Below are 20690 nucleotides of genomic sequence, written 5' to 3'. Positions count from 1 at the left end.
GCGTGTCAGAGGCTGCTCATTAACTGATCCAGTCAACAAGAAAACACCAGAGTGCGTGTGTGGCCTGTCTGCATGTCTGAACTTATACAGGGCACAGCTGCCTTTCGCCGCGGTTACACCACAGAACTCTTATCTCCTACTCCTCCTCTCCTGTTGGCAGGTTTCAGACGGAGCTGAGTTTTGACTTTCTGGAGGTTCACGACGGCCCTAATCTCCTCTCGCCCCTAATCGGCTCCTTCAATGGCTCCCAGGTCCCCCAGTTCCTGTTCAGCAGTGGCAACTTCCTCTATCTTCTCTTCACCACCGACAGCAGCCGCTCCGACAGCGGCTTCAAGCTCTTCTATGAAAGTGAGGAGGAGGGGGGTCGTTACACATGCACTTTTATTTCCTCGCAGCAGATGCCCGTGCCTGCGTGGCTGAGCTAGTCCATTGAGTCACATGCTTCCTGCCGTTCATCTGATATGTCTGCCGCCTGACTAGTCTTTTTCCGTTAAAAATGCACCCTGAGGGTCTTTCTGTCTCTCCCCTCTCCCCTCCTTCCCCTCCCTTCTCTCTCACTGTTACTCTCAATCACTCTCTTTCCTTCCACTGTCTGCACGTCTCCATCTTTTCTACTCTCCCCCCTCGCTCATCTGTATGAAATAGGCGTGACAGTGGACACACACTCTTGCCTAGACCCAGGAATCCCAGTCAATGGATTCCGCCATGGCCAGAACTTTGCCATCGGTTCTACTGTGATGTTTGGCTGTGAGCCAGGATACAGGCTGAGTCACGAGGAGCAGCTGGTGTGTGAGAAGAACCACTGGTGGAGCCACCCGCTTCCAACCTGCGATGGTACGACCAGCCGACCTTGTCATTTCACCCAAAACACATCAGGGAAATCAATTAAGTGAAGTCAAGTGAAAGTGATTGTCTCTGTGAAGATGACACACAATGCAATTCCACCAGCAGTGTTAATGATAATAATCTGACAGGGGTTTAGATTAGAATATTCTACATAATATATGGAGAGAGAGAGAGAGAGAGAGAGATATATATATATATATATATATATATATATATATATATATATATATATATATATATATATATATATATATATATGTGTGTGTGTGTGTATGTATACAGTATGTATATATATATGTATGTGTGTGTGTGTGTGTGTGTGTGTGTGTGTGTATATATGCATATAATATCATAATTTTATTATGGTGTGAGTCACCCTTCTCTGTGATCCATCACCAGCAATTCCATACATTTCCATAATCCAAATCTACAGGGTATAAGGACAAATCAGGGACTCAGACTTTGTACCTGTCATTGTGTCACCATTACACATCTGAGCAGTGATATATAACGTGAAAAATATGTCAAAATTCTTTCTGATCCATAAAGATGGCTGCTATAGAATTGGAAATGGCACAGAAATGCCCATTTGGATCACTTTTCCTCCTCTAGAAATCCGCCAGTTGGCAGTGAAACTGTGGACCAGCATTTCAAATGGCTGTTCAACCGTCTTGTTTGCCAAGACCCACTTCAGTGCGTCCTTTCACCAGTTTACAGTCTCCACTCCTCAAGGGGGGACCACGCTTAACCCACTAAACAGATTGGAAATGCTATTCTAGTTGTTATTATCTTATTTAGAATTTAGCACAATTGTGGATGCATTAATAAAGCCATTGTGATATTTGGGGATGGAGTCAGAACCCTGCAGCTGCCTGGGGGACATGTGCACGAGTGGTAACACAGTTGGGCAGCTATTTTGCCAGAGGCTACAGTTCTTGAAGGACTCAGCTCTGCTTTTATTTGTTACTTTTAACTTGCAGGACTTTTCAGACTGTGCTTAACCCCTTAAACTGCGGAGATCAGCACCACGGACAGCAACCACTCGTAATAACCTGTGTTTCATAAACACATGGTATGTGTTTTTTAGGTTAATGTGGATTTCTTACTCACCCACGCATAGAGTAAGTCTGAATAGTTTATGTGACAAACTGACAATGACCTTTATATGAGACAATGACAACTTGAGGAAAATAACTCAAGATGAAGAATAACTTATTACTCTCATTAACCTTTCCACATTTTTACCCATCCTTTCTTTTGAAGGTCTTTTCTTTTTTTTATACGTCTTCCTGCATTTTATCAGCCATCTAAATTAAGTCTCTCAAAATAAAACTGGCAATGTTTGCCATGAAGACAATTGCATCAGGGAGGACTCTGATCCTGTTTGTGATGTTGACGTTTCCCTTTCTTTCAGCTCTGTGCGGAGGTGACATTCATGGACCTGAAGGCATTATTCTCTCTCCTGGGTTCCCAGAGCTGTATCCCAACTCATTAAACTGCACTTGGACAGTGGAGGTGAATCATGGCAAAGGTAAACACCTCTTGTGTGTGTGGGTTCCCGTCACCACTGCTGGGTCATCCAAGCGGTGTCTCTGATTATTTACTGAAAACGATACTGATGTCCTGTGTCCCGGGGACCATGAGCTGTCTAGAGAATGAAAACGAAAAGTCTATCACAGAATATAGACAAAAATGGGAAGTGTATCCTACTCACCAGTTCCATAACCAAGATGAGAATGTAATTAACTGATTAATAGCATTTTATTATACAGCTTTGTTCATAACATATTACATTATTCTGAACATAGTGTTTATCACCTTCCCATTTGAGCAATGGGTTGGATATGCTGTGAAAGTTATACATTAATTTGTGTAGGTGGAATTCTGAACAGTCCGAGGTCTTCAATGACGTATTTTGCACTTCATAATGCGGCACACATTTTTTCAATGGGAGACAAGTCTGGACTGCAGACAGGCCGGTCTACTACCTGCACTATTTTACTACGAAGCCACGCTGTTGTTACAAATGCAGAATGTGGCCTTGCATGGTCTTACTGAAATAAGCGGGGACTTCCATGAAAAAGACGTATCTTGGATGGCAGCATATGTTGCTCCAAAACCTGTATGTACCTTTTTTGCATTAATGGTGCTTTCACAGATGTGCAAGTTACCCATGCCATGGGCACCAACACACCCCCTGACCATCACAGATGGTTTTCAACTTTGCACTGATAACAATCCGGATGGTCCTTTTCCTCTTTGGCCCGGAGGACATGACATGATTTCCAAATCAGCTGTCAGACCACAGCACACTTTACCACTTTGTGTCAGTCCATCTCAGATGAGCTCGGGTTCGGAGAAGCCAGCGGCGTTTCTGGGTGTTGTTGATATACGGCTTTCGTTTTTGCATGGTAGAGTTTTAACCTGGATTTGTAGATTTAGTGACAAACTGTGTTAACTGACAATGGTTTTCTGAAGCTTTCTGAGAATTCAGGTTTTTAATGCAGTGCCGTCTGAGGGATCGAATGTCACGGTCACGCAATGTTGGTTTCAGATTCTCTGGATCTTTTCATTACATTATGGACAGTAGATGGTGAAATCACTAGATTCCTTGCAGTCGTATATATTGAGAAACATTTTCGGACCGTGTTATAGGGATCGAATTCGAAATGAGTGAAGATGTGAAAAATAAATTAGTTTATCAGTTTGAACATTAAATATCTTGTCTTTGTGGTGTATTCAACTGAATATAGGTCAAAAACGATTCGCAAATAAATGTGCTCTGTTTTTATTTTTGTTCATTGGAATTGGGGTTGTATTAGGATTAGTGTAGTATTAATGTATATTTAACAGATTTAATAATAAATAACGGTTTCAAATGAAATTCTGCTTTTTCTGAAAACCTAAACATATTATGTTCATATTTTTGTGTATTCAGTACATGAGGTAATATTAAACTTTTATACACTTACATTTTTTTATTTCAGAATGGACCAAAATGAATAAATAATTAGGTTTTAATCTTTGCTTATTCTGATATTTAGCTCAAACATGTCAAGCTAAGCAGCTAGCTGACATACGAGGATTGGCATAATCTTTCGCATTGTTTTTGACTTCATCCCAGGGGTTCAGTTCACCTTTCACATGTTCCACCTCGAGGATCACCACGACTACCTGCTGTTGACTGAGAACGGGAGCTTTGTGCAGCCCCTGGCTCGCCTCACTGGCTCTCAGCGGCCCCCGCCAATCAATGCTGGCCTCTTCGGCAACTTTAGGGCGCAGCTGCGCTTCATTTCTGACTTCTCCATATCATTCCAGGGCTTCAACATCTCTTTCTCAGGTGAGATGGAAGCCACTGCCGCTTCTGTTATCTGTCTTATTTTCTGTCTGTCGAGGATTGATCATGACTCTGAGAGGGTACAACAACCAGAAAACAGGCCATCACAGGGGGCGTATAGTGGCAGCCGCACAACCTGTTTCCCTAATGAAACATAGTGGGATTTGCTTAGAAGGGCTGATCTTTTTTCTTTCTAGCCTCGTTTTATTTAACTCAGCAGACATATATTCCTTGTGAATTTTTATCCACAAGCGTGAAGCGTCACTCACTGGCATCTGCAGTTTTTCACTCAGAGTAAGGAGCCTGGTGCCTACCGCAGGATAGATGTTTCAGATGGGACAGTGTCCCCAGAGAAAGACAAGGGGAAAGAGCGCGAGAGAGAAATGAGTGATGTGCAGTTTTACCTTATGTTTAGCGAGGTGTGTGTACATTCATTAAGAGGAAAGGTCTCTGAATACTAATGAAATAATCAGAGGCCATGGCTTTCTTAATTTGCATAATATGGATCAGATGATTAAGGTGGATGTTGACCTTTTCCCAGTATTAAACATTGACAGCTTCAGACATGTTGGAGCTTCAGACATCTCCCACGGATGCCACAGAGGGTCGTTTTAACAAGTCACTACATGCAAAATAGATGTGATAGATGTGTTTTTGCATGTGTGCAATTTACTTCGTTAACTTCAAATTCAGCCTTTTTTCAGTCAGTGCCGGCTGTGTGCATGACTGCAATTATGGTATTAAATGTATGATGCCGTGTTTTCGGCGCCAGCGTGCTATTACCAGGAGAGAGAAATGTGTAATGAAGGCTGCGTGTGGCTTTAAGACAGAGATAATCTAGTTAAAGGAAAACAGCTGCACAAAAACCGGGATGCATGATGCATATTCAGTCCTCATTTATCCACAGGAAAGAGGGGTGCGCGCTAATATCACCATAAGAAAAGGCGTTGAAATGAAGCTACAGAGCCCTCGCCATGGGCAACTACATTCAAGCCACAGCTGTCGCCACACAATGCTCAAATTTGTTTTTGTTTATCTCCCATGAAGTGCAAGCATAAATGGCCGGAAAATGAGGATGGACCATCTTTAAATGATTTGCTTTGTGTTGCCATAATTGGTGCCTCAGGCCTGATGTAAACCTTGGTGTTCACCCCTTTGAGTCTTGGTCATAAGGCAACTATGAATTGTCATTATAGTGGGTAACTGTGAAGATGCTGAATGCATTATTATAGAAACGATTCACTCCGACCTTTTCATGGAGATGTTAGCAAATAGAAGAACATTTAAAAGTGCTTAACAACCTCTTGCTTTGCCTGCGGCTGTCTTTGGATTAGAATATGACTTGGAGCCATGCGAGGACCCTGGCAGCCCCAGGTTCGGCTATCACAGCGGGAGCCACTTCAGCATTGGCGACTCCCTGGCCTTTTCCTGCGAAATGGGGTACCGCCTGCAGGGGGCGCGAGAGATCACCTGCCTGGGTGGCGGTCGTCGTGTGTGGAGCGCCCCTCTGCCAAGGTGTGTGGGTACGTTGTCAGCCACTTTCATTTGCTTGACTGTCATGCTTGACCCCCTTTCCCTCAGCAATATCCCCAAAATCAGCCACATTCAAGATCTAGAGCCAGGAAATTCCCTCGACTAAGTTGCAGTTGTGATTGGAGAGGAATATTGGCAATATGAAAAGTCTGTGTCTGCTGCACACTGGAGGATATGTGGAAGTGTGGCTGACCTGTTTGATGACTTGAATGAAAGCCATCTGTGCAAAGTGTCGAAATGATGAGAAATCTGAAACAGACCAGCAGCTCAGAAGCTCTGCACTTTATATATTTTTTCCAGACAGACTGTTTCTCCAACAATGAAAACATGTTTATTAAGACACTCTCACACACACACACACACACACACACACCCAAAAGTCCTCTAAGGATCACTTTATGGACTACTTTGAGCAAGTTGGCAGTACATGGCAATAAAAGTCTACGTTATTTTGTCATAAACCTTCTCCATTCTCCTTCCCCGCCCTTGTGTGCCCCTGATTCCTTTTAGCTGAATGCGGCTCGACCATTTCCACCAATGCGGGACTCTTATTGTCGCCAAACTTCCCCAGGAATTACGACAACAACCATGAGTGCATCTATAATGTTCAAGTCCAGGCAGGCAGAGGCATCAACATCTCAGCTGGCACCTTCCATCTCGCTCAAGGTGACATTCTCAAGGTAAACAGATCAGCGGGATGAGTCCTCGGAGCTGCATTTATGGTGCCACTGTGCGCTGACAGCCTTGGAACATTTACAGCCATCATGGGGAAGAAAAAAAAGGGCACAATTACACCAGTGGGTTTGGTACGAAGTTGGTTTGTTTTCAGGTGTGGACAGATTTTATTAAGCAAATGGGATTTACACAGCAATGAGCATCACTCTTAACCAACGTGAATTAATGCGTTAGTCACACTGGATAAGACAATTATCTAGTGTTCACGTGGAAAGATTGAGAGGAGTGATTGTATGACATGCATCAGGGGAAGGAGGGGGGGTCACCAGGATTTCTCATCTCGCTGGAAAATTTAGGAGCAACAGAAGGAAAAAGGATTGAGTCTTAAATCACCAGACTGAGCCATGAGATGTATTGCTGTTGTCATGCTTTCTTCATAGTTGTTTTTTTTTCTGTATAACCTCATCATTCAGGTGTATGATGGGCTGGACAACACAGCAGACATGCTCGGCGCATTCTCTGGGACAGCAATGACGGGCGTGTCACTCAGCAGCACCTCAAATCACCTTTGGCTCGAGTTCTTCTCTGACCAGGAGGAGACTGCGCAGGGGTTCAAACTGATCTACTCAAGTAAGTGACAAACGCGATCCAATTTCCATTGGCACCAGAGAGGTCAGCTACACGGATTCACTTCCCATTTGTCCCTGCACCATCTATTTGCCAAATTAGTTTTCTGTCGTAATTTATTTCCGGTAGTCAGAAAGAGGTTGAATTGACCTCCTCTTTTTTTCTACACTTCATTTACATATGACCCGTTCAATTAGATTTCTGTCAAAAAGAACCAGAGGCCTGGCTGCAGTAATGTATGTATGTATGTATGTATATGTGTGTGTGTGTGTGTGTGTATGCTGAATTTTATACCCGTTGTGATGCCTGTAAGGTGGCAATGCGTTTGATATGGAATGAAACACTGCCCGCACAGCAACAATGGGCTACTGCGCTTTGGCATTGATAGAAAATCATTTGTGTCAAATAAACACAAACACAACACAAACAGTGAGGAAACTGGCTTTAAGTGATCAGTTTACACACCAAGTCATGGTGTGGAGGCGTTCAAGAATGTCAGCTTGAGCCGTCAGAGCAAACAGACAACCGAGCAAATGCAGACCGGTCAATACAGACGGGTGACAAGTTGAAGGAAAAACTGATGTCTCAGTAATAGTACACTGCTCCTTGTCACGGATCCGCCAATCTGTGTTACCCTACTGGACAGATGAACTGTGAAGAACTGCTCTTCAAAATATTACACTAGGTTACATAACAATCTTATCCAGAGCAACTTCATTTTGCTAAATACAATTCCATGGAGCAAATCTTGATTATGTGGCATTTGAGCGTCATCCGGTTGCGGGTGACTAGTCCACTTACATTTCATGTATATCCTCAAGAAGTCTTTTGATAATGGTGGAGAACCATTCACCGACACTTGTGTCATGTGGATTAGGGCATGCATCATGAGAGACATGCAATGACCTTGAATTGATTTCTGGCAAATGTTCCTTGGACTGATGCATTTGTACTTCATGGAATAAGAACCTCTGACACCATTTACTGTTCCTTTCACTGAGTGCCTGTTAATAACTGTTGGACAGTAACTTCAATATGTCCATCAGGAGATTTGTAGATGGTCTCGAGCAGATGATCTTCATTCTCGAAGGCTCGTCTGTGGGCAGACTTTATGCTACAGGAACTCACTATTGCCTCTTGAGGTACATAGTATAGGAATATTGAACAAGGCAGGCCACTGCATTCTAACTTCAGTAAATCATTCTGTAAGACAAAAGTCTTACATGTCATGAAACAGATGTTTTTAACATGACTTTGAAACTTTGAGGTGTTTTTTTTTACCAAAATCTCATACATTGCATCTTTAAAGAGAAACATTTTATGTATTTTTTTCATTTACAGTTTGTCTATATTTTATTTTACCAGAGGGACCAAAACTAAGTATTAAAGAAAAATCTTGCCTTGTTAATTTCCACACTAGATTAAACCTCTTGCATAATTGGATTCATATTTTAAAGTTCCTTGTTATTGTAGAAACCCGCATATATTATCTTTGAACATTTGCCATTTATGTTTGCCGTTTAAGTTGTTTTCCCCTTGCCCTGTTTTTCTAAGAAGTAATGTCAAATTTCATGTTGCCCAATGCGGGTGTTCACTGCAATGCTGCTTGCCCTCAAACCAAGTCTTAATGTGTTAATTAGCTGTATCATTATTTTCTTAATTAAGATTTAATGACTTCAGTGATATTATTTGTGCCCAAGTAATTACTTTTAATGTGGCAAAGCGCAGTACACAGGAAATGGCATTACAATAATTATAACTGTTGTACAGCTAGGTACAGCACAGAACATCAGTGGAGTGAGACGGTGTTGCGGCTTACACATCCTTCCAGTCAAGTCTGACAGCTGTCTCCCTCCCTCCTTCCCTCATTCACTCCGTCCCTTCCTACCACCAGGTTTCGAGCTCTCTCACTGCGAAGACCCCGGGGTCCCGCAGTTCGGCTCCAAAGATAGCGACCAGGGCCACTTTGCCGGCAGCGCAGTAACGTTCCGGTGTGACGCTGGCTACAGCCTCCACGGCAGCAGCATCCTGCGGTGCATGACTGGAGAGAGGCGGGCCTGGGACCACCAGCTCCCCTCCTGCATAGGTAACTGCAGAGGTGCCACAGTGATGGCCATTAATATTCAGCCTGGTAAAGTCATGCACGGTTGCTATGCGGAATGTTAATCCACAGGATTTAGTCCTACATGGATTCCATTTAATTGGACTCTGTTAAAAAAAAGAATGGCGCTGCTGTTCATCTGGCGTATACAAACAGCTCTCATGTTTTCGTTCTGAATAATTGATCTGGGAGAATATACTTGATGCAGGCCCTTTTAGAGGACTTAGGTTGAAGTGTCGTTTGGGAATTTAACCGCCCATTTAATGTATCTGCCTCTCCCAGTCTGTATGTAAATCCATTGAGACTTGGGTTCCATGCCTTGTGAGCAGTTGTGTGGACCTTTCCCAATTTTCTCAGTCCTAATTATGAGAATCAAAGCTTTGCAAAACTCCCTGCGAACCCGGCAACCGTCTGTTTGTATGTTTTAAAAGCAAGTTCAAGTAAATGTCTGCGTGCGCTGTGATCAGTTTAATTGCCAGTAAATGACAAGACTTCTATGTGCCCCATCCATCTTGTCCAGTGAGGAGTCAGAGGTCACAATTTAATGAATGTCTTTTCTGATTAAGTTTAAAAATGGCAATCTTTGTGACATGAATGGCAGGAGTGGGTTCAGCTCCTGTATTTCACCTTAATATAGCGAAGCAGTCACATCACTGACTGCTGTTTTCCCTAAAGGCTCTTCACAGATGCGGGCTAGAAGCCCCTGTAGCAAAATCCTCTGCTGCCTGGGAGGACGCCTTGAGGCATGGCAGTTATGATAAGGAAACTCTTGCAATTTAAGCATCAAAATGTGACATTTTAAGGTTGTTTTTTTAGGGGGGGGGGATTCAAAACATGTTGCCAGATCCAGTAATCACTTACAAACGATGTTCCTTCTGCTTTAATATTTAAGAGCAAACAAAGAATCCTCTACAGGTTGTTTAAAAAACTGAAAATGAATGCAATCCAATCCAGGAATGGTTGTATGGCCTGTATATCATATGTCAGTGAATATTTCATATTTTAAAAGTCCAAGGTGCACCTTTGTAATCCACTGGAAAGAAAATGATTCAACAAAAAGGTTCAAGAGCACTTATAGTGCTTTTAACACTATTCGAAAGAACCATAATTTTGTTCTGACAGTACTGGTTGGGAAAGCACCATGTTTTAATTGAATTTCTCTGCAGTGGTCTCTGCAGAAAGGGCATGATAATTTCCTGCAGACAAACGGATGGCCACCACATTCCCATCCACCCATGCTGCGAAGCACTGAGCTTGTGCACTTCTTCCACAGTCAAACATGGCCTGTATATGCAGTGTGCATTTCCGTGCATAACCCACGCCGCCTCTGTATTCCACAGCCGAGTGTGGGGGAAGCTTCAAGGGTGAGTCATCAGGACGAATACTGTCTCCTGGATATCCTTTCCCTTATGACAACAACCTGCGCTGCACTTGGACTATTGAAGTGGACTCTGGGAACACTGTCAGGTACAGGATGCGGGGAAGGATTATAAGAAGTCAAATGCAACAGAAATCATGTATACATCTGAGCACTTCTGAGAAGTCTTTCCCTTCCTCTCAGCCTTCAGTTCCTGGCCTTCGACACTGAGGCCTCCCATGACATCCTGAAAGTGTGGGATGGCCGGCCAGAGAGCGAGATGCAGCTGAGGGAAGTGAGCGGCTCCCTGCTTCCAGAAGGGATTCACAGCACCCTCAATGTGGTCACTGTTCAGTTTGAGACAGACTTCTACATCAGCAAATCTGGATTTGCTATTGATTTCTCGAGTGAGTCATTTGACAGGCAGAGGACAGCACTGTATGTGCTTAGCCATTTTTATCAGGGTGCAGTACAGTCATTCGTCAGAGTTATGAAACCTCTGCCTACATTATATTACCATCATTTTTTTTTTTTATTTGAACTGCAGGTTCCGTGGCAACTGCCTGTCGGGACCCTGGGGTACCAATGAATGGCTCTCGTAGTGGAGATGGCAAAGAGCCCAGTGACACTGTGACCTTTGTATGTGATCCTGGATACGAATTGCAGGGAGAAATGAGGATCACCTGCATCCAGGTGGAGAACAGATACTACTGGCAGCCCAGTCCTCCGACTTGCATTGGTGAGGATTTTCATCTTCCTCCCTGCACAATCTCAGTGCCTTCAAAACCAGGGTATTCTTAATCTTCTTCTTCAGCAACTCACCAGAGTGCGCCCACAGTAAACTCTTCTTTAATATTTCCTTTCCAAACATCAGCTTGTTGCTATTGGATCTCAGATGTCACTCACAACTGGGATTAAATGTGCTTTTTGCTCTGCCCATTTGGAAATTCGAGAATATTCGTTTTCAGAAACTTGGTATGACAACGCCCTCAGTACAGCTCAAGCAGACCCATTGTAAACATGGCAAGCCAGCTGTCTGAGGCACAGTTCCTATCAGGGAGTGACAAGTGGCTTAATGCAGAGGAGACAGTTGTAGATTTGCTCTCTAGGCTGTAGAGCATGACGGACCAGGGCAATTTGTCATGACCTAGCAGGAGCTGTTTTGGATGTCTGTACATCTGTTGACATCGTTTCAGACATGTGATTGACTGAAAAGACCCAGAGCGTCTCATGCTGAAATAGGCGCTTCGTGCAATTTAATGCTAAATGTGGCAGTTAATTGCTTGAAACAGCAAATGGAGATTTATTTTCTCTTTCAGCACCGTGTGGGGGGAACGTGACGGGATCGTCAGGTTTTATCCTGTCCCCTAACTATCCGCACCCCTACCCGCACAGTAAGGACTGTGACTGGTTCATCACGGTTCACACAGACTACATCATATCGCTGGCCTTCATCAGGTAAAGTTTTTTAAAATACTTCAGAAACAGACTTTCTGCTTTGACTATGAAAACCAAATTTTTCAAGGAAATGCATTAATTTAATTAAAGTTTAATAATTCCTTCATCAAACCAAAAGTAAACTGTAACTGCTGATCACTGTTATAGATGAACTCTGAAAGCTGTGGGATGAGAACACGTGAAAGCCGTCTTATGTTACGCCACGGTGAATACTAGCAATCAGATTTGTAATTTCTTTTGTGTGGGTTTAAAATAAAAAAAGCTTCTCTCTAACTTCATATCATGGCGTTAGATGTGAAGTGGGGCACTGAGAGAATACTTTTTCCACAGAGAACCACTGGTGCCATTTGGAAGAAGTCGAGCTCTCACAATTGAATCTGATGCCTTCTCTTCAGGCACTTCCCATTATTTCTTTTTTTTTAGTGTGGCATAGAGCGATACAGGCCTTGACATTCTTTTATTTTTCGTTGTTGTTTGAGAGCTCATGGGATTGTTTTAATGCCTCTAAAACCTGTTATTGTTGAAAACACTGGGGATTTGTGGTTTGCCATTTTTTTAAACACAGTGTCATTCCAGGATTTGTTCAGTGGCTGCACTTGTCTGCATTTAAATTTCTATGTTTTAAGATAGTTGCTCGTATTTTGATGAGGCAAAAAAAACTTTTTAATAGCGGGTAATACACCCTGAAGTCACAGGTTCAAACTCCACTTACTACCATTGTGTCACTGAGCAAGACACTTGACCCTGAGTGTCTCCAGGGGAACTGTCCCTCTGGATAAGGGTGTCTGATAAATGCTGTAAAAATATAAATGTAAATATCCACCCTGGACGAATGTTATTCCAATACTAGTGCAAGTTGTTTAGTTACACATAAAATACTGAAGCATTCAAAAGTGCATTCTCTAATTTAATGTAATTGTGTATCCATCCATTACCATTATCAAACCATAATCTTTGAATATAATGCAAACTGAGGAATAACGAATAATACAATATTTTATAGGTGCTACAACATATTACAGCCTTTTGTGGGTGTTTTATAGGTATTAGCCTCTTTATCTGCTTTATCATTACCAAAAAAAATACTGTTCAATTTCAACTTGACTGCATTGCTACCTTGAAGATTCAAAAGTTTTAAAAACTATGGTCACTAAGCACAAACCAGCACTAAGCACAGTGCTGAACACTAAGTGTGGGGCTTGTTACCTAGTGCATGTTCAACAGATTTACATAAATAAATCCGTAAAACAAGAAATGAGAAGCATTTGTGATTGCTGTCAATAATCAGGCTCAGTATACAGATAAGTGTTTGTTTCTTCTTCTACCTATTTATGAGGATGACCTGCTTAAGTGTACATTGGTGGTGTCCACATCTGGAAATAAGTTTATCCTGTAGTGTGTTCTTCCTTCTTGTCCTACACAGCTTCAGTATTGAGCCGAATTACGATTTCCTGTATATCTACGATGGACCTCACAGCAACAGCCACTTGATTGGCACCTTTCAGGACAGCAAGCTCCCGGAGAAAATTGAGAGCACCTCCAACATCATGCATGTTGCCTTTCGTAGTGACGGAACAGTGAGCTACACAGGTTTCCATCTGGAGTATAAAGGTTTGTTCGAGGTTTTGTACTCTTGCACCAGCCATTTCACACAGGAAGAATAAGCCTGATGAATTTGTGGCGCTCTGGTGTTCATTGCAACCCACTCATTGCGCTTTTTTCTGTCTCTGAATCCAAAGCCAAGTTACGGGAGTCATGCTTTGATCCTGGCAACGTGATGAATGGGACACGCGTGGGGAACGACTTCAAGCTGGGCTCCACCGTGACCTTCCACTGTGATGCGGGGTACTTGCTGCAGGGATACTCTACGCTCACCTGCATAATGGGCGACACGGGTCGGCCCGAGTGGAACAGAGCTCTGCCAAGCTGCCAAGGTACACCAGCCTTCACTAATAATGAGTATCGACTTCACTCACGCCAAAGAGGTCTGACAATTTGCTGCACGCTGCAGGGTGAATAGGTCATTTGGTCATTAACAGAGGATTATGCTATTATGTAGTTGGTTTTTGTTTGTTTGTTTGTTCCATGAACTGGTGCAGGTCATTGCGAGACACTTTTTTCTGACCTTTTGGTCATTTGTGTTTCAGCAACTTTCAACAAGCTTGCATTTCTAAAGAGCCCTCTAGAAACCTTTCTTTTATAATTGCTATGTGCTGCAGATGCTTCAGCAGGGGATTAAGGCTCATGTGCGAAAGCATATTTATTTTATGTTCTTGTCGCACTCACTCATTCACTATCCATAACTTCTTAATGTCCCTGTGGTAAGAAGTGAAAGTGATTGTTTTTGTCATTGTGATGAACATCACAGAACACAGTGCACACAACAAAATGTGTCCTGTGCATTTAACCCATAATCCTCAGTGAGCAGTGGGCACCAGGGGAGCAGTGTTTGGGGATGGTACCTTGCTCAAGGGGTGGTTCGGGATTTGAGTCCATTTTCTTACCCGATAGGCCATCTTCTTTCTACCCTCTTGCAATCCATCAAGGTGAAACGTTCACTTTTATGAATGACAGTGTGCAGTATTTCATCTGGGGAAAATTTATTTAATTGAAGGATTTGTTAGCATTTTAACAACAAGGGAGAAGAAAGATATTTGCCTAAATGCATGCAATCCATTTTATTAGTGATGCCTATTTGCCAACATTTAGGTAGATTATAAGTTTAGAGAAACTGCAACATTTATTTGATGCATGTTGCAGCTTCCATCATTACATTTTAGTTCAGGTCCATTCATGTTAGTTGCAGTCCAACTGTATAACCCGGCAGGTTTCGGGACCAAGCTACACTGAGCATTGTTGTGGAGGATGAAGATTCAAATAAATACATTTACGAAATAGGAAACTATAATAGACAATTGTTTGCTGCAATATGCAACAAGACAACAGCCAGCCAGTCAACGGAACAGCCCCGCAGCTTTCATTCTTATACATTTTTCTTATCTTTGGTCATATGTCATCAAAACATCAAGACCTAAAAGACTCTGGCCATTGTGTGTGTGCTTAACCTTTCTTCCTATCAATTCATAATACATTTCAATAACAACATGTATAGTGTTCATTAAATGTCCCCAACCAATATTTTATTTATCTTCACGCGAACACAAAGTGAGACCCATAGAAAAAGTTTAAGTGTGTGTGTTCAGTGAATGTAATCGCATATCTGTTATCATAATTCGTTTCCTGGCTGCAAATGCCCAGCCAGTACCTTTTCTGAGTTTGCAATGGTTATGAACAGTCAGCAATCAGGCATTATGCACCCAGCTGTGACATTTGGACCTTTTTCAGGGCATTCAAACATCCCCATGATTTATTTGGCCTTGCTAGGCCTTGTTAGTCTAGGCTTGGATCTTCACATACCTCCCAAGCCTTGGTTGGCCTTCGACCTCTACAGTTTCCCACAAGTGTGCATGTATGTGTGTATGATCTCATTGAAAGTGCACATGTTATTTCAGGCTATAACTGCGTGAAGGGAATGTGGTTCACAAATATATCATAGCATCAACTTTTTAGAGCTTTTTTGTTTGTGTATAACATAACTTAATAATATCTGGTTGCCCACAGGGCAGGTTTTCTGTTCCGTTCTATGGAATACAAATTTGTCAGTGATATTTGGCTTAAATGTCAATTAAACTACAGTAAACATAGAAACTGTAACAGTTTAATATACTTTTTTTTATCGAGGTTCCTCTCAGCAAGTGAAAATGACGTATATAATCTTCCACAAAAACAGATATTTATTTATTATATGCTATATAGTTTGGAGTGCAGTCTGGACAGTTACCTGAAACATAGACCAGAAAGCCTCTTGAGGTCTCTGGGTGTTTTTTGTTTTTAGCAATAATGGAGTACTGTGCATGTCAGTTGTCACTGTCTGTGGATTAGAACATTTGTAGCAACTGTTGTCTACGTTCTGAGCAAACGCTGATTCGGCAGTGGGGGCCCTGATTAATAATGTATGCGTTTGTGTCTGCAAGGGTCCCAGCTACATTCACGCTCGCGTGTGACATCTGCAGTGTGCTCCACCCTTGCACCAGGCGGCAGCTGACAGCTCTTCCCACATGAACGAGACTCGCTTTGTTTGCGCTCAGCCCACCTGTCGGAGCAGCCCAGTGGCCGGGAGGCAATTGTGTGGTGGAACACGCCGCTTACCTGCAATGTTTGGAGGCTGTTGTTTTGATGATTGGTGCAGAGCGTTGAAAATAGCTTCAGCTGCACGCTGTCGTAATAATAGCAGCAGTGGTGGGAAAATAATTGACAACCACCCTCCATTAGCCCCGAAACACTATGTTAAAAGTATACAAACATAAATATTTCATCATTAATGATCTTGCCCTGTGAGACACGGACAACGCTGTTTTCATCAGATGGAGGATTTGGTCTGTCTGCAGCATTATCGAATGGATTAGAGCCAATTCTTTCTGTGACCCTTGAGCATTTTCGCATTTCCAATTTGTTCTCTAAACATTCTTAAAAAATTCCAGCTGCACACTGGAGATCAGCACACTGCTGTAATGTTCCACTCATCAGGATATAATCTAAGCATTATCTTTTATCTAAAGTGGTCATGAACACAATACAAAAATAATGAAAATGTAAGACTCAAATAAACATGAGAAAATGGCTGGACAAATCTGACCTAATATGAAAGCATCCAGGAGTGATATTCTTTCCTAATAACCATTCTTTAATGTATAATTACTTTTTACTCATTTACTCTTTAAATGATACAACATATAGATACTCTGGGCTTTGAAATTCGGTGAGGATGAAAGTGAGACAGAGATGTAGAAACAGATCCAAAAGGCATGTAAGCAGTTCACTTCTGAACACATGGTAATAGGAATAAATGAAGCATGTAGAGTCACCATATGTTTGTGCTCTTGAAGTCAAATGTTCCTGAAGGGCCATCTTATGTCATCTACAGGGGAGTATGCCTCATGGAATGGGACAAGATGCTACTTTTCTATGTTTATAAGATTTTATATTCGGTATAAACACATTTTCAAGCCTGTAACTGAACATGTATCCTGTTCGTGTCCCTCTTATCAAAAAATAACATCACACTACATATAACATGATTAATTCATGCACTGCTTGTCGTGACCCAATGACATGATTTAATGACACTTCATTGGAAGATTGTATTTGCCTACTCTTGTATGGCCGATAACGGTTGGGTTGTCTCTCTGGATTGTTGCAGTATACTCATACATGACCTTTGATTCTGCAGCCCCTTGTGGAAGCCGATTGACTGGTTCAGAAGGGACCGTCCTGTCACCCAACTACCCCCGGAACTACACCGCCGGCCATGCCTGTGTCTATGAAGTGTCCGTGCCGGGCGAGTTTGGTGAGCTTCATGTTTACTACTGATTTACTTCTTTGGTCAGTGCAGTTCTCCCCTGTTCATTTGTTGGGTTATCTATGTGGAATATTAACATGTTTTGGGGGGCTTAATTAAATCTGCATAAACATCAAGGTTGTTCCAACTGAAGAAGATTTTTAAAAATTATTATAAAAAGAAGCAATTCTGAATTTCTGCTGTATAATTTCTAAACACTTTGCTCCTTCCCGTGGAGATGTGTAATCATGGAGCTGAAGGTCATATATTATTCATGTGTGTAGTCAGGCTGCTGATGAGGCAAGAGATGAATCTCTGCGCTTCAGGATAAAAGGCCAAACTCTCAACTATCTATCAGCTGACTTTTTCCGGCCTGTGTAAGACCTGTGTGGAAGAGGATCCGAGCTGCTCTGAATGCTTTTTCTTTCTTGCCCTGACGCTCTGAAAGGTAACGTGGGATCTCAATGAGAAGCTGATAGCTAATCACAGGAATGAATACGATGGCACCTTTAATGGTTCGGTGGACAGGCCAAGGATGGTGACGAAGTGAATAAATAGAAAAAGCAGCCTTGATAGACTGGCCTGATCTTTAGTCATAAATTTCCCTTTACATGAACCATTGGAGTAGTCTTGTTTTGTCTGGTTTTGTCTCCTCTACATTCATTCATACACTGGTAATGACACTGGCTACGCATTAGCAGTGGATTGACACTGTGGCTTCATTGCACACATGGACCCCTATAGTGTTTTTTTTTTTTTTATATGCCAGAGTATGCACTAAGTACTTTGGCTGTCAGGCACATGTACGGTAGCTTTGAATCTGCCAGTGTAAAGGGAAGTGGATTAAACTAGCAGCAGAGATGTGGAAGCTGAAAAATTAATCTCTTCAAACGGCACCACGACCCGTCTTTGTGGCAACACGAAGACACTTTTTTTGTCCTGCTTACACTTACAAATATAAGGTTAATGCACTTACTCTAAAATGTAATTACTGTAATGATTGTGTGTACCCTGTATGTGTTGTGTGTGTGTATACACATGAGTGCGTGGGTCTGTAAATAATTGTATTGTATTTTATGCTGATCCGGTACATGCTCAAGCTTCATTTCAGTATTGATTATGTTCATTTAAAAGTCACTATGGTGGCAATGTATGTAAATAAAATGTTAATACAATGGCAGAATTTAGTGAAGACGCATCATCCTTGCACCATTAGCATGTCATTAACATGCTGTATTAATTACAGCATTTTACTGAGGAAAGACGTAATATATGCTGTATGTGAACTGTAACTTCAGGCCCAGCTGATTTTTTTCTAAAGTAATTTTGCTGGTTCGGAGGTGGATTTTGTAACTCTGCTGGAGCTACATGAAGCAGGGCTCAGTTGGCTGCATTTGCAGAACTGCAGCAGAAATGTGGAACGCTGCAGAGCCTCCGTTTCCTCTCAAGGCTTCTGACGTAGCAAAATAGTTTCTGACAACGTAAGAATTTTAATCTCAAGCAACAGCACTCCATAGTGCCTTGAACACCATAAATCATACAATGAGTCCTTCTGACTTCAGAACAGCCTTAATAAACAATCGTTACGTATTTCGCTGCAAATTGGTGGAGGGCTTGGTGCAAAGTAATTGAACTGTGTGCCTCGATGAGCCAAGCGCACTCGAACAAATCCGCACAGCTGGAAAATATCTCAATTAACGTGTGATTGTTCATCGGCGGAGTGTCTGCAACTGCACAGATGTTGGCAGTGTTTAGATGAAGGGTATTTCATTGTCAGTATTTCTGTGTTGTTGAGAGAAAAAAAAAATGAAATTCGATGTTTCCGAGTTGATTTCTTTGCCTTTGCCATTAAGGAATGCCGTGTGATTTCTTCTAGTATTATGTGTTTAGTTTAGCCGTATTTTGCAAATCTGTGGAATGCTGCATGTTGAAAGTGGAAATTTGTAACGTGAAAATTGTTAAGCTGAAGACAAATGATCAGTCAGTATTGGTGAAAAGGTACACTGTTTTGCATTTTTGTAGATAAGTGCGTGCTGACACGTTGACAGTATATCTGAGCATATCTGTGGTGATGAAGGCCCTTTTCACATTCTGTGATCTTTCACTGGAAGCCATTATTTGCTTTTGAGTGATTTACAAGTCTTGTGCTTTTCCCGAATAAACTGTCTCAAAATACTCTCAGTGGTGAATTGCAGGGGAATATGCCGCAGCATTTGAGTAAAGCTCTCTTGTGTAATTATTCTGTCCCAATCGTTCTTCAGGCAGCGTTTTAATTCAGAGTTGTGCTTGTGCAAAAACATGTGTGGATTTTATATGGCGACAATCGTCTGAAATTATATTCAGTTCTATATTTGCATGCCTGGCAGGAGTGCACTATAAGCCATTTGACTGAGGGTATTAGCAGTTGGACTCACTGGTGTTGTTAATCCATACCTGTCTCCAGTATTCGGGCAAGAAGCGAATTCACAACCCATAAGTTGACTTCTGAAAAAGCATTATTGCCAAGTAAAGCCTGACTGCAGGACATGCTTAGCTCTTAAACTGTGGCGGGTGTCAGCATGTGCCCATAGGCCCCTGCTAAACCACAGTGTCCCACTCACACTGCCTCCTTCTGGTCAATAGCGGAAACCCCTCAAAACAGCCAGTCATATGGCGCTAGAGCTGCGCATCACCTTTAAACTGGGCCATCCTCCCGTTGGAAGGACTGGACGCACACTGGATATCTGCCACTTTTTAAAATTCTTCATGGGGCTCAAGCTTTTATGTTTAAATCATTTTCTATTTCAGTTCTACTAGAAGGGGGAGATAAATGGATGCAATGGCTTACTTGCCCAGTAGCGAATCGCGTGGCAACGGCAGCCAGATAAAAATGTTGAGGGGAAGCTGACTTCAGAGATGTGACTCATCGCTCACTGGTTGGCGGAGGGCTTGGGTGAAACACACATTCTGAGCTCCTTTTTAAAACTGGTGGGTGTTATTATCAAACGCGACAGTGCAGCGCGGAGGATAAATAGCGAGTTTGTATTTAGTTTCAGCATCTGAGTGGAGGAAAAAGCCTGGGGGGACTGCACACACCGCTTAGTGATAGGCCAGAACTCCTTTAATGGGGGTCCGCTGTGTAATTGTTGCACAGCTGTTTCCTCGAACAAGGCAGATAACTAAAGCAGGACTTGGAAACGCGCCATTTCGACAAAATAGATAAATAAATACTTTAGCTTTTTTTTTTCTGTCCTTTCACCAATTTTTGACAACAGTGCCATATGTCTGAGGCGCTTAATTCAGAATATGGATGCAGTCCAACTTATGCAGTCATTCTGTGGGTGCTGCCAGGATGGCGCCCAAATGACAGGTCACGATC

The 20690-nt window shown here is 42.3% G+C and overlaps 1 protein-coding gene across 5 annotated transcripts in view; it reads left to right on the top strand.

The window, feature by feature from the left end:
* The window catches only part of LOC114789621 (CUB and sushi domain-containing protein 3-like), a 139855-nt gene that overhangs the window by 58563 nt on the left and 60602 nt on the right, over positions 1–20690 (top strand). For all 5 annotated transcript variants that reach the window (XM_028978792.1, XM_028978791.1, XM_028978790.1 and 2 more), the window contains exons 17-31: positions 161–348; positions 646–834; positions 2261–2377; positions 3971–4186; positions 5518–5706; positions 6227–6396; positions 6865–7021; positions 8913–9104; positions 10460–10586; positions 10681–10883; positions 11024–11215; positions 11796–11934; positions 13358–13545; positions 13674–13868; positions 17225–17341. In XM_028978792.1, the coding sequence (XP_028834625.1) occupies positions 161–348; positions 646–834; positions 2261–2377; positions 3971–4186; positions 5518–5706; positions 6227–6396; positions 6865–7021; positions 8913–9104; positions 10460–10586; positions 10681–10883; positions 11024–11215; positions 11796–11934; positions 13358–13545; positions 13674–13868; positions 17225–17341 (2579 nt within the window). The remainder of the gene's footprint in view (positions 1–160; positions 349–645; positions 835–2260; positions 2378–3970; positions 4187–5517; positions 5707–6226; positions 6397–6864; positions 7022–8912; positions 9105–10459; positions 10587–10680; positions 10884–11023; positions 11216–11795; positions 11935–13357; positions 13546–13673; positions 13869–17224; positions 17342–20690) is intronic.

This window comes from Denticeps clupeoides, chromosome 5 (genome assembly GCF_900700375.1).
Source record: "Denticeps clupeoides chromosome 5, fDenClu1.1, whole genome shotgun sequence".
Taxonomy (NCBI): domain Eukaryota; kingdom Metazoa; phylum Chordata; class Actinopteri; order Clupeiformes; family Denticipitidae; genus Denticeps; species Denticeps clupeoides.
This window is presented reverse-complemented; position numbering and strand designations above follow the sequence as displayed.